Here is a 14,318-nt window from a genome sequence, read left to right as displayed (position 1 = left end):
ACCAAGTTTAAGCTAAATCGCTGTATAGAACCTATAAATGCGGTGATGGAAATATGATTATTATCCTCTATCCTAAAAATAAGTTTGCAATATGATGATTTTTCGGAACAACTAATCGGAAAAAAATTGTACATCTATAATTTTTATTGTCACCTTTTGGCATCTGAGGCGCTGTAATCGCACGAATTATTTGTTTAAATTACATGTCGTGTTTCGTTTTATTTCATAAAAAATGGCCTCGTTAAGTATGTTTTGTAGGCCGTGCATAATACGAGCGTGACGCTAACAAGACTGACAATGAAATGATAATTTGAAATGCTCAAAATGGCCGGCAACGTTTTAGGACATTTATTGTGTGCATTTTAAATGGTAAAGCTCTGTAGAAAGTTGACCATTTTGATATTATAAACTAGTGCTGTATTGAAAATTTCATAAAATCGCGCGTAGTTCAGACTAAACGCGACCGTATTATAAAATAAAAATCTGTTGCAGAAATGAATACAGTATAGACCTATTTACCTACAGTATCCATATTTATCTGCTGGTGGTTAAGTAAAAGATTACTGTTCATTCGTGTGTTAAGTTAAGTTATAATATAATTTTATAGATCGTAAAATAAAAGAAATGTTTGTGCCGGTACTTTATTTTGACAACTTACATTATTAGAAGGATCAATAGACGAATATAGGCTATATTCAATGACGTAACACAAAGGGAAAAAATGATGTGATAAAGTGTTTTATTTGATATTATCCTATAATAATATAGCTATTATAAAAACATTTGTGTACGGTTAATACTATAAATATCTATACAAAATATTACAAGCTTTTTTTTCAAGGCACTTACGGATTACATTTAACTAATTTAATGTTTCAAACATTATATACATACACTAAATTCATAAGGTTCTAAAGACACTCACCGCGCGCACTACTTCATCTGTTGGACATTGCGAAACATCGCAGTGTCCTACGCTGTCGACTTTAAAGACGAGAAGACGGTACAACGCCGTAATATACCACACAGGCCATACTACTAATAAAGCAGCATTCATAATTCTAAAATATAACGTTACGTAAAGGTTGTACTAAAGTCAATTGATTTAATGAAAAGTATATGGCAAAATACACGTACAGTTATTATCAACACTCATAATAAGTAAACGCGATCTATATTATACCTGGTATACAAATTGAAGTTGGTGCCTTCATGGCCACACATAGCTATTTATTATTGCCGATCTCTTTCTGCTAGTACAACATTAAGATCAGATACGATTATTTACAAAAATAAATAAAAATAAAATTGTGTAAACTAAGTTATAGGCCTAAATATATTACAAGATTATATAAAAAATGCTGTTGGAAAATCAGATAAACCCTTTTTTGATTGTCACAGAATTGGGTTAGATGTGATTGTGTTTAGTATATTACTTAATAATTACATAAATACACTATTTTATAGTAATTCACAATAAAATAAAAAGCAATATCAACTTTGTTATTGTTGATGTTTTTTTGAAGGGCCGGGAGCTTTGTACTGTAATTTTTAAAGATGAACGAGTCTTACTCTTCGCTGTTCCCAGTCCATAGCCAAGATTTTTAAAAGAAAATATAGCTATAGGCCTAGTATAGTAGTAGATGAATGATTTGCCAAATAATTGTCATGAGGCCTATTTACCACTTTCGCTGCTGGTTTCTAACTTGAAAAGGGCACCTTAGGATTAGAATTATTTTGAACCGAACGACCCGACATCCCTGGACGAGCTTGTGCTCTTACATAGGCCTACAATACAATAAGAATAATTGGTTTATATTAAATTCACTAAATACTCAATGTTTACACAATTCAAACCCTTGAACTATTAATAACTACCACATTGATACTAAAAAAAAAATCAATAATGTACCGGTAAACAGTTTTTTTAAGACGGTTATTTCATCAAACATGTCTATTTAAAGATTGACATTAAACTTGAATTAAATAATTCTAATACAAAATCTAATGGCAAAAAGATTAAATTAATGACGTTTCATATATTATTTTTAAAACATTCTCTGCCAATTGTATATATTTGCCAAGGAAGCAGACAAGAAGATGCAAGATGAAATAAAAGTAGCATTTGGAAAACAATAAATTGTAGAATAAATATACGAGTCCATGGTTAAAAATGGTTGCAAGGTCATTAATATATCGATACTAAAATAATAACACGATCATAAATTTCTATTCCTTTGACATTATAATACAGTCTATTTCGAAAAAGAAGCCCATAGTATCTTGAAAAGAAGTCATGGGCTTGATATCGAGATGGACTTCTTTTCGATGTTTTACGGTATACTATGTATATTATTGTTTGATCTTGAAAGTGGTTCCACGATGGTTCATAAACATCTGTTTTTGTTATTACATTTCATATTGAAATTATATAGTAAACGTCTTTTATGTCTTAAATAAGTAATAATATACACATAAATAACAAAGTAACAATAAATACAAACTTAAAACAGTAGTAAGTAGTAATATTACAATATGATTTTACAACCAGTATTGCTTATTAATGTTTATAGTACCCAACAGTATGGAACAGTTTGCCAATTAATATGACCTTTGTACAGTTTTGAAACTAATGTAAATGGAGTCAAATTTAGAAGAAAAAATGTTATGTATTGACCTGTGATTGTATAATAGAGAATGAATACATTGCCGAATGGGCCAAGAAAAAAAACAGTAGTAAGTGTATATCGTGAATTTAAGGAAGGATAAATATAAGAGATCTATTCAGAAAATATGAACATTTTTTAAAAAGATTTTTGACGTTTTCAATACTTTAAAAATTATAAATATTCTTTTTTGCTATATATTACTTTTTATGTATTAATTTAACAATTAAACTTTTGAAACATATCCATGTATAAATTGGAGAATTATCATCAAATCAGAAAACTAGATATTTAGGATATTTTTATAGAAGAGGGAAAATTCCTCCATCTTTGTTATGTACCTGCATAAATATTACAGTGGAAACTGTATTATGGGGACACCTTTGGGACCAGTGTCCCCTTAAAGTCTTGTTCCCAATATGACACAATGCAATGACGTAAGCCACAACGCAAAAGATTATTCGAACATGCGTTGCGGCTTACGTCCTTGTACTGCATCCTAGTCACGTGGGAACCAAGCTTAATAGAGTTTCCCTTGAACACTGGCTGGGAGTTCTTATTTATACAGTCAGTACTGTGCTTTAAGGTTTACTATAGAGTAACCAATTACAGTACTTTTGGTAAGCTCACTATACTGTTAACATATAAGATATTATTATAATTTAAAAAATATGTGAACAAATAACAACATTTTCACTGACATGTTTTATATAAAATATTTATCTTAAATAAAATAAAGCACTTTTTTTAAAGGCAGAAGACATGGCCACACCACTATACGCTACTCTAATTTATTCTTAAATCCTAATTTTTTTGTCAAATCAACCTCTAATTTTATCACATATTGCAACTTAGCACCAAATTCAGCATGATCTAGTACCATTGAGGTATTAATAGATTGACTAGAGTGCTAACTATGTTACAGCAAAATGATGAGACAGTGCTGGTGCTTTAAAATTATCCGCTGTATCTTTTCAAAATATTATTTAGTAATATAAAACAATAACTTACAATATTATGAAGAATACATGAGTCAGAAAATATATATATATATATATTTTTAAATATAAACATACATAAATGTACAGTCCAGTTTTTATAACTTACTTATTTTTTTATGGTAATGAATATAACAATTTATTGTTAAATATGGAGTTAGCTCTCTAGCCAATGAATTAATACCTCAATTTACACTACAGAAACTTCATTTTCTATCTGATACCTGTTGTGAATTCTGTTTGAAAAAATACTCTGGTTGTTAGTTTCAGGTATCAGACCATTTTGTATAATTATGTGGTATATTTTGTGTTGGCTTACGACATCCGGTATTATTAAATATTATTTCAATGTTTTTCTGGGATCTTTATCTGGATACCAGCTAAACCATAATAAGTAAAACACCCGGGTTTACAAATACCATACAAAACGCCAGTATTGATGCCCCAGTGTGTGTAAATGTTTAGTTTTTCTAGGCTATGTGGACATGAGTAATATGTCTTACTAACAGAGGAGCCATCATTCACAAGGCATGTTTGATAGTGACTTATTACAACTGTATTTCTTTTAATCTATAAAACTTATTTAATTGTCATAAAAGGTGTGGCATTGTCATCACAGTCATCTATGAAAGGTTTACTATTGCAAAACAATTTATATACTTTTCTTGTAGTTGTGTAGCAACTTAACTAGTTACTCTAATAACGAATGTTGTCTGATAATAAGTCATGTTGTTTATGCATGGCTTGCCTTGGTTTGTGTTATTTTAGGCCTCTTGGAATGATCTGAACATGCCTTGTGAATCTGGACAAGTCATTTTGATCTGATATCCTACTGTGTGACCTAGTGGAGAGTATCTCATGGTATGTCAACATGCATTGTGGATCTGGACAAGTCAATTTGATCTGATACCAGACTTTGTGACCTAGTGGAGAGCAGCTCATGGTCTGATAATATGCCTTGTGGATCAGGATAAGTCAGTTTGATCTGATGTCAGTTGTGGCCTAGTGGGCATTTCTTTTTCTGATAACAGGCTTGTAGGATCTGTCAGTTACTGTCTGAACTTTGTCATCAATTATTATTCTGATATCGTTTAGTCTAGTATTACAGTGTATTAGTTATCAAATTATTCGGGCCTTGTTGGATGCTTCTGAATGAGGTCTTGTTTGGCAACAGGTACCAACATCTTGCATAAAACCTTCTATTTACCATATGTTGGATTCTTGTAGGTTGTTGTAGAAGATATAAAAAGGGGATTTATATTCTGAAAGAAAGGCAAGTATGTCTAGGTAATATTTTCATAAACATATAATTAAATTTCAATTAGTATTTTCAATGCTAATGTTCCAATGCAATGCATGTTAATCACAAAAATTGACATAAATATATACTTATACTTTCAATTCAAGGTATTTACTAGTACTGTTAGATTTAACATTTTCAATTACAATACTACGATACATCATAATCATACTAGAAATAGATATAGAGATAGATAGAGATTTCAAATGCAAATAGAAATGTTTAAAATAAATAATGTTTTCTTAAAACGTCAGCTACAGTGAACTTGGATGCTATGTAGTGGTGACTCTACATAAAAATGGTCTGGTTTTTAAAGGGAAACCATAAATAATAAATAAATAAACATTATTAACTACAAGATAAAAAAAATAATCATTCCTTACTGCATCTGTTCGTGCATTTTCTAACTCTTTCAAAAATTTAGCATATTCTCGTTTGTCATATATATATGTAGCTATCTTCCAGGCCAGCAGAAGGGCTAGACCAACTAGTAATATACCAATAATGATGCCAATAGCCAGCCATAAAGCATCTATTCCTTCTGGGCACGCTGAAAATAAAGTAACCATTCATATAAATTATTAACATGAAGTGTTGCACATGTTGAATCAAGACAAGCCGTGTTTGCTGCACTTGACTAACATTTATTTTTCTGAAAATATTTCCTGAAAAAAGCCATTACAATCTTTTTTTTTCACTCTACTTCTATCATGCATTTCACATACTTTGTACCAACTTCTAGTATAATAATGAAGGGCATGTCTCAAATTGAAAAATAAAAGATGTTTAATATACAAAGAATACAGGTTACTTGTACTCTTTCATAATTGTTTGTGAAAAAAGTTCAGTATGCCTGCTGATGTCCATCAAATTGTCCCTGTCAAATAAGGGGATGTATACTGTATATATGAAGGTGTGTGTGTGCGTGTGTGAAGTGCACAGAGATCTCAATATATAGCTCTATGTCTACACTATCAAAATAGTTTGACAAAAAAGTTTGATGTACCCAAATACGGAAGTTTTCATCATTGTGTCCATATATGGGCACATTACATGTTTTTGTCACATAAAGTTTGATAGTGTAGACAGAGCTTTAAACAATTTGTATTGAATTTCATTTTGCTTGGGTTTTCTTTTTACATTACTTACATGTTATTTTTTGTACCAGAATCACCTCCATTGTTCCATTCATAACAAAGTTAAAAGAGAAGAGACAACCAAGTTCATCTTTGTATGTACAAGGATCAGTTCCATTTACTGTGAAAAAAAACCCACCAATTTGGCATAAATAAATTCATAACCTCCATACTATTATTTTATTTTGATACACTTTTATAATTTTAACTGTAGTGAACTACTTTCTATCTATAAAGATACCAGATATTTCAATAAAAGGTTAAGACAATTGTAGAGTACAATGATGATGCGTTTCATTAAACAAACATAAAGTCATGGTTATGTTCCATATAAAATAAAGTTAAGTGGCAATATTCAAAAAATATTTTTTTAACCAAAAGGTGTGGTTCCCATATTTATTTTATTTCAACAATATTTAACAAGTATAGTACATCCAGACAAAGCTGATCATAATAGGGACCATTAGTACAATATAATTTGACAAGACAAGTAACATAAAAATACAACACTTAAAAATAACATTTATAAATAAATAAAATAATTTAAAAAATAATTAAAATCAGAAAAAAATGATTTAAAAAACAGAAATCGCTACAAACGCTAGAGAGTTGACCAATCATAATTGACAGTTCGGATAATCCATTGCGTTGACAATAATGTACACCATATGTTTTTAAGGACACTTTGCTTCAAATAGTTATTTTTTATGATGTTAATGTAATCTACATATGTTTCATTGATTGTACCAGCAATATTAGTATTATCATTTCTAAATTGAATCCAATTGCCATCAGATTATTTTATTAACATCAATAAAATATTTTTAATATATACCATATTTTTTAACCCAATATATTGTCAGAACAACAGCCAATTAGAAAGCAGAAAATGTTGTGTTTTTTGTCGGAACACATATATTTAGTGGCTCATACTGATTTGTACTGTACAATATGCGGTTTTCGTACCAATATCAAAGTGAATTCCTTGTTTTTATACCAATATCAAAGTGAATTCCTTGTTTTTATACCAATATCAGAGTGAATTCCTTGTTTTTATACCAATATCAAAGTGAATTCCTTGTTTTTATACCAATATCAGAGTGAATTCCTTGTTTTTATACCAATATCAGAGTGAATTCCTTGTTTTTATACCAATATCAGAGTGAATTCCTTGTTTTTATACCAATATCAAAGTGAATTCCTTGTTTTTATACCAATATCAGAGTGAATTCCTTGTTTTTATACCAATATCAGAGTGAATTCCTTGTTTTTATACCAATATCAGAGTGAATTCCTTGGTTTCCATACCAACATAGAGTGATTCATAGAAATTTATTACAAAGCCATGGCTAACCCTTGTATTATATTCTTAAAAATTGTGAAATAATTCCAAATAAGTATTTAAAACCAGAATTATATTATTATTATTATTAATGGAATCTGTGTGGCATTTTATCAAAATACTTATCTAAAACCAGAAATGTAATATATATTTGTTATTAAGTTTTATATTTTACTGGAATCTCTGGCATTCTCCAATTCATTACACACCTACCTAGCACAAAATATAAAGCATCCACCTGTAAAACTATGTGGAGATACAAGGTTTTTATAGAAAGCAATGCATAGTTTTCTTCATAGGGGATATATTTCAACAGTGGTTAGAGCAGTACTTTTTATTTATTTATATTTTGAAAGTAAATAAAATGTTTTTGCAAACAATGTTTCAGTCATTACTGCCAAAAGTCATGGGTTTATGTCCCACCCGAGAATTACTTCCATCAATTCCTGATTTTTTTTTTTAGTTCGCAAAAAGGAAAAACTATTCAAACAACCAATTTCCCTGAAAGGAATTTATGAACTGGAAACATCAATATGCAAGTGCTGAAAGCTTTTGATTAACACAAACAGGCCTAGCCCTATAATTCGCTAGATCAGCAATACACAACCCCATGGAAAACAGATGATGAGGACCATTTTTTAATCAATTTTAATTTTAACGGATGAATATATAAATGAAATTAAATAAAAAATAAATATAATAAATTAGTTTATTACTTTTCAACTTTTCGACTTCTTACCAATTAAACCTTCTTCTTTATAAATAATCTTTATTTTTTACAAATTTTTTATAATTCAAGATAATAAACAGCTAATATATAAAACGATTAGATCACAGAATATTTCCTTTAAGTGCTTAAGAAAATCCTTATAATAATATTTTACAATGCCATAAACTCATAACTCAGTATAGATTATACTGTACTTTTATAACATCATGAACAGATAGCTAATAAAGAGCTTTCATTTCTGCTCATTTGCATAACAGCGTAGTTTTCAAAGAAAAGTTTCCTTAAAATATTTGTTCATTTTGATTTTGCTTCGACAGGAAGTGTAGTACGCAACGCATGTGTCGCGAAAGCAACATATGCATAAGGCACTCTTCCCAGAACGAACCAGAAACATATCCTAAATTGTCATATGCTTGTCCTACTATACTTTATAGTTTATCAACATTGTGAACCACCGATTACAGCGTGGCAACTCAAGAGATGGGATTACTAGTGTATTTTAATCTGTGTTTTATCCTTTTTAAAGTTTTTTTTTTATCGGAAGAATAAAATAAAAGAAATTAAAAAGGTTTACAGAATCTTGAAGACAAATATAAAAAAATAAATGAGTTTATTACTTTTCAATTAAAATGTTTCTGCAATACTTACCTATTAATTCTTCTTCCTCGACAAGTATAATTCTTTGAGGACACTCTTGGCATTTTTCCTCAGATATACCTGTACCGTAAGCTAGACATTGCACACAGTCACGATTACGATCACATTTAGCTGGACATGTCTACAAACATCAGTAAATATGATTATGTTAAATTGGGGTTCTGTACATGATAGTCCTGACGTAAGTACAAAATAGGTGGAACGGATCGTCTATAGAACGATTCGGTGATGGGTGTCACATGACTTAAACTTAAGAAAGTTTTACATAGAAAATAGAAGTATATTATAATACAAATACATTTATTCATCATCAGAAAAATCATTGGAAAAAGTATGGTACTGTATAAATTATTATGGTACTGTACAATGTTAAAATGATGAAATAGGGTCTCAAGAAACCAGAAGCTTTGTATAAAAGAGATCCCAGATTACATGAAAGAAAATAATTAAAATTGAACTAATGGATAATAATTTATTAATATTTCTATGAATAGGGCATTTGATCAATCCTGATGATGATGACATCATACATTTGAATTTGAGGATGCACTAAAGATTTTAACATAAATGAACTTACATCACAATCCTCACAAGTTGGGCCATCGTAGACCAGTGTTGCATTACACATGCAAACACCACATTCACAGTGTCCAGCGTCATTGCACTCTTTTCCAGTAGATGCTAGGCAGTTTTCAATGCTGGTTGGACAACTGCAATCAGGACCACTATAGCCTGGCTTGCATTCACACTGACCACAAACGCATGTTCCTTTTGATGGACCTATCAACGTTAATAAATACCTATAAGCTCTGTCTACACTATCACACTAGTTTGACAAAAAAAGGGTATTGATATGATGTTATCGTGTTCATGGGCACGTCAATTTAGGCACAGAAAGTGTGATAGTGTAGACAGAGCTTAGTCATAAATTATTTCTATCAAGTCCATGTTATATAGCACAGAGCATACTGTATATTATACACAAGATGCTCAAAACCATTTTTATAATAATTAATAATAATTAAATACCTCATTTGTATACTACCATTTTCATGATGTTCAAAGGCAATTTACAATAAAAAAAAAATCACAGAGAAATAAATAATATATAAATTTTCTACAGAGATTGATTATCTTATTGCAGTTTATTGCAGTAACTAAACTAATTTTTTCCTGGTTATGCAATGCAATAATCTAATAATCTTTTTTGGGTAATAATACAAACTGTTTATTGCAGTGACTCTCATAGCTTCTACATTTGAAACAAGACTTAAATCATATTTAAGATATTTAGTTACTGTAGTAGAAAAATGCTGATATGATCCTTAATATTGTCAGCAGAGCTTAAATTTACCAAAATCTGTGCATGAAAAAGAAAATATAAACAAAATTGAACATACCACCACAAATGAGGTCAGCAGAATCTCTGCGACAAGAGAAGTTATCACAGTTGCAAAACTTTCCTGTGATTTTTTCTAAAGGATTCTTGAAAAAGAAAAAATATTAATCATAACAAAAAAGCTCTATTTATAATACATTTTATATTATATTGATCGCATTCAAGAAAATATATGACCAGTATATTATCAGGAGCTGGGTTACAACATTTGGCAAAAAATTAGTGGGTTGGATTATAATCTAGCTTGGCATTATAAAACACGTTAATATGGTAAAAACATTTTTATTGAACTGTAATATATATTTATTGATTGTATATATTTTTTAAAACTAACTAGTCACGACACCAGTGTCTGTGATCGTATAAACTAACTAGTCACGACACCAGTGTCTGTGATCGTATAAACTAACTGGTCACAACACCAGTGTCTGTTGATTGTATAGTGGTTGACCATTATTAGAAATAGAGAAACTTAACATGTACAATAATATATAGTTATAAATAACAAATTGACTCTTTCAGTCTCGCCTCCTCCTCTCAAACCCTGTATAAGAGAGTGTCACAGTTGATAATGTTTTTATATTTTTTATAATTTTTATTCTATTTACCGTATACAGTAATTTAAAAGGTTTTAGACCGCTAGAGGGCGACAAATTAATTAAAATGATTTAAATGAATATGCAAAGCAAGGGGTACACAGTAGAGTATGCCAGGTGGTAGGGCGTTGCCTTGATGAGAATTGGAGTTGTGCCCAGGTCTCCAGGTAGAGAGAAGTAAGAAGTTACCATAGCTGATATGATCAAGGATCAGGCTAGGAACTTGTAAGGGGCAAGCTCGAAGTGGCTGCTGAAGCAGTAAGCAACGTCCTAGTAGTATTGATTTAAGTTGTATTACTCTGGTATAATTGGTTAGGCAGTCATTAAACTATATACAGTGCCTGGATTTGTGACAGGCCATATACTATGCCGATCCGAGGGACGTCGTAGCTCGTAGTTAGGTATATCGTAATTTATGTGTATATAGTATTGCTATTTTGTGTTATTTCACAATTGTACCAATTATTATCTAGCAAGTTGTTGGGATGATTATATTGTAGATAGCCTCAGGAGCTGGGAAGCCATAAACTTTAGCGGTTATAGTTTGGGGGCTCCTAAGGTGAAGATCCAAGAATAAAGAAATTGGAAGCATACCGATGGTGTGTTGTGTCTTTTGTTACTGACTCGAAGTACCACGTGACAGAGAGTGACATTCTCTATTTATAGGGTTACATTATTTTTAATCTTTTGCACTTACTAATTGTTAATTATCATCAGCAAAGGATTTAAAAAAACTTCTTTTTTCCTCTAATTGACCCACTATAGTATACTCACAGTACATACTGTAATAGTTGATCTACTGATATGGCCCAATAAAAAAACTATAAAATCATATTTCACCTACTTGTCGCTTGTTACACACACATTTCCCACATATGCATGACCCTTGACCTGAACAAACTAAAGATGAGTTACTTCTATTGAAATAAATAAAAATAGGATTTGACCAATATTTTTTAAACATACAAGTTTTATTGATTGGTTATTAAAAATAAGAAATCAAAATTATGATTTCTGCCCTCTATAGTTTACAGTAACAAACAATTGTAAAATACTCAACAGCAATATTTTTTTAATGTTTGTATGACGAATAAACACTAGTAAACTAGGTTAGCAGTATATCATGCATTTCCAAAAAGGAATTAAGTAAAGAAGTTGAATATCAATATCAAAGATGGCACCTTAGAAAAACTTACGTTTGACATGGTAAACTATCTGCAAGTGTTTCAGTTTCGTCTGAGCCAGTGTCATCACATTCACAGACCTCTCCATACCGGCCTTCATTACACTCACAAATACCACAGACCAGTGAACCATTACCATTGCTACATAGCTCACTGTCTGGTGTCACAGACTTGGTACATTCACATTCACAATTTGTTATTATGACAACTTCTAGGTTCTCTTCAAATCCGAGAGGTTTAACTGAAAAACTAAACATTTTGATAAAAATTCAAGCACATCATGTACCCTGTAACTTATTAATATTAAAAGAAAGCCCTTATTTTTTCAACCACTGCACAGTCGAAATTAATCAACTTTGTATCATACCATTTATCCAGTAAATGGACATTTTTCAAATAATAATAACAACTAGAAAGCCAATCCGAGAGTGCATACCTCCGCCTACTGTAAAATTCTCCTACATAAGATTACTCCGGGAAAAATATATATACTGTACTGTATATATATTTGTGTGTGTCTTAATGCTATTTGTGATTTAGGCTAATTTCACTACAAGCATGTGTATGCGAGTTTAGTGAATGGTTATGTAACAAGCCTTTCAATTAACAATAGCTTCAGTTGACTAACAATAGAACAGCAACACGAACATCAAACGGGTGAATTTGAAAAGAAATAGGTTTTTTAAACTACTCGCATAAAAAAAGGTGCACATTAAATCAAATTATGTTTTAAAATTACAAATCACAAATTATAACTCTTGCCTCTTGTACAAAAAAACAAAAAAATTTTTTGGACAATTAGTTCTCGAGAAAATGCAATTTCAATTTACTTGTTACTTCAATCCTTAGTGTTGATTTAAAAATGATTAATTTTTGGGAAAATAATATTGCCTTTTAATTTTAATTGCGCTTTTTCATTAAATGCTCCTACAATTAAACAAATTAAAAAAGAAGCTGACCAAATATTGGGTCAGTCAGGCTTGGGCAGCAGAAACATTTGTTTTAAGCGTTCCAACGCATGCACCAAGGTTAATGCTCCACTTGTGATTGGTAATAAACAATGTAAACATGTCTTACGAGATAGGATTTGCTGTACACTCATCAACGCTAACATCTAGTTTAAATTTAATGACATTTCCTAAGCGAATGTTACTACAGTTCTGCGAATTTGGCGTCAATGTCTCGCCATCGCAATAGGCAGAGTAGGTTACATGAATAGGAGCTGTCACCGTGTCTACAAGTTGAATCTCAGATGTAATTTTCTATAAAAACAATTATTTTAATTAATTATGATACTAATAACTAATAAAACATGTGCCATAAACAAAATGTGTGCATTAATCCTTTCGCTGCATGGTGTATAACTCTTCTTTAAAGAATTAAAGTAATTTTGAACAAGAAAAAAGTTACTTTAATTGAAGTCTTTTTATGTAGTTAAATGTTTAATTTAAATTAAATTTACATCAAACTTTATTTCATTTATTTTTGTCTCCATAAAAATACAATATAGAAAAACATGGACAAAGAAAAGAAAACATCACACAAAACTAGGCAGAGACAGGATTCCTAAAAAGCAAACTTAATCACTATCTAGTAGGTCTCCTATTGCACTGACTGTATAAAAAAAATTTAGAATATAATTTGTATAAACATTCAAAATGCATATAAATACTATATAAAAAAAAATTTAAAAATATTGCAATATCATTAAAAATCATCAATACTTTATTCATCGCTTAAGGGAATATCTAGAATACAATAATATCCTTTCAGAAAATCAGTTTGGGTTTAGACAAATGTATAGTACTGAACTTTTACTTTCAAAGGTTTTTCATTCATGGGCACAGAGCTTAGAACTTAAAGGTTGTAAAAATATTGATATTATTTTTCTTGATTTTTCGTCTGCATTTGATAAGGTGTCTCATAAAAGATTAATTAAGAAACTTAATAACTGTGGCATTGGTGGAAGCACTAATGCATGGATTACAGATTTTCTTTCAAATAGACGCCAAAGGGTTATTTACAGAGGAGAAAAGTCAGAGTGGGTAAATGTTACTTCAGGGGTACCACAAGGGTCAGTTTTGGGCCCTCTTTTATTTTTGATTTATGTAAGTGATATTGTAAATAATATTTCTTCTTCACTTTTTCAATTTGCTGATGATCACACATTGTCACGTCCTATTTATAACAATAATGATTGTAAATTGCTTCAAAAGGATTTAGATTTAATTGCTAAATGGGCAAATGTAAACAAACTTCCCTTAAATCCTGTCAAATGCGCCGTAATGCATGTTACAAGATGTAAAGAGA

The 14,318-nt window shown here is 30.5% G+C and overlaps 1 protein-coding gene across 1 annotated transcript in view; it reads right to left on the bottom strand.

Moving 5' to 3' along the window:
- Positions 1 to 5,114: 5,114 nt before the first annotated feature.
- LOC144843315 (integrin beta-1-like) overlaps positions 5,115 to 14,318 on the bottom strand; it is a 44,475-nt gene continuing 35,271 nt past the window's right edge. The window contains exons 15-23 of the mRNA XM_078700108.1: positions 13,086 to 13,270; positions 12,021 to 12,257; positions 11,669 to 11,741; positions 10,230 to 10,314; positions 9,407 to 9,609; positions 8,821 to 8,950; positions 6,114 to 6,221; positions 5,348 to 5,514; positions 5,115 to 5,135 (exon numbers count right to left, since the gene is read on the bottom strand). Of these exons, the coding sequence (XP_078556234.1) occupies positions 5,115 to 5,135; positions 5,348 to 5,514; positions 6,114 to 6,221; positions 8,821 to 8,950; positions 9,407 to 9,609; positions 10,230 to 10,314; positions 11,669 to 11,741; positions 12,021 to 12,257; positions 13,086 to 13,270 (1,209 nt within the window). The remainder of the gene's footprint in view (positions 5,136 to 5,347; positions 5,515 to 6,113; positions 6,222 to 8,820; positions 8,951 to 9,406; positions 9,610 to 10,229; positions 10,315 to 11,668; positions 11,742 to 12,020; positions 12,258 to 13,085; positions 13,271 to 14,318) is intronic.

Source organism: Antedon bifida, chromosome 5 (genome assembly GCF_963402885.1).
Source record: "Antedon bifida chromosome 5, ecAntBifi1.1, whole genome shotgun sequence".
NCBI lineage: Eukaryota > Metazoa > Echinodermata > Crinoidea > Comatulida > Antedonidae > Antedon > Antedon bifida.
This window is presented reverse-complemented; position numbering and strand designations above follow the sequence as displayed.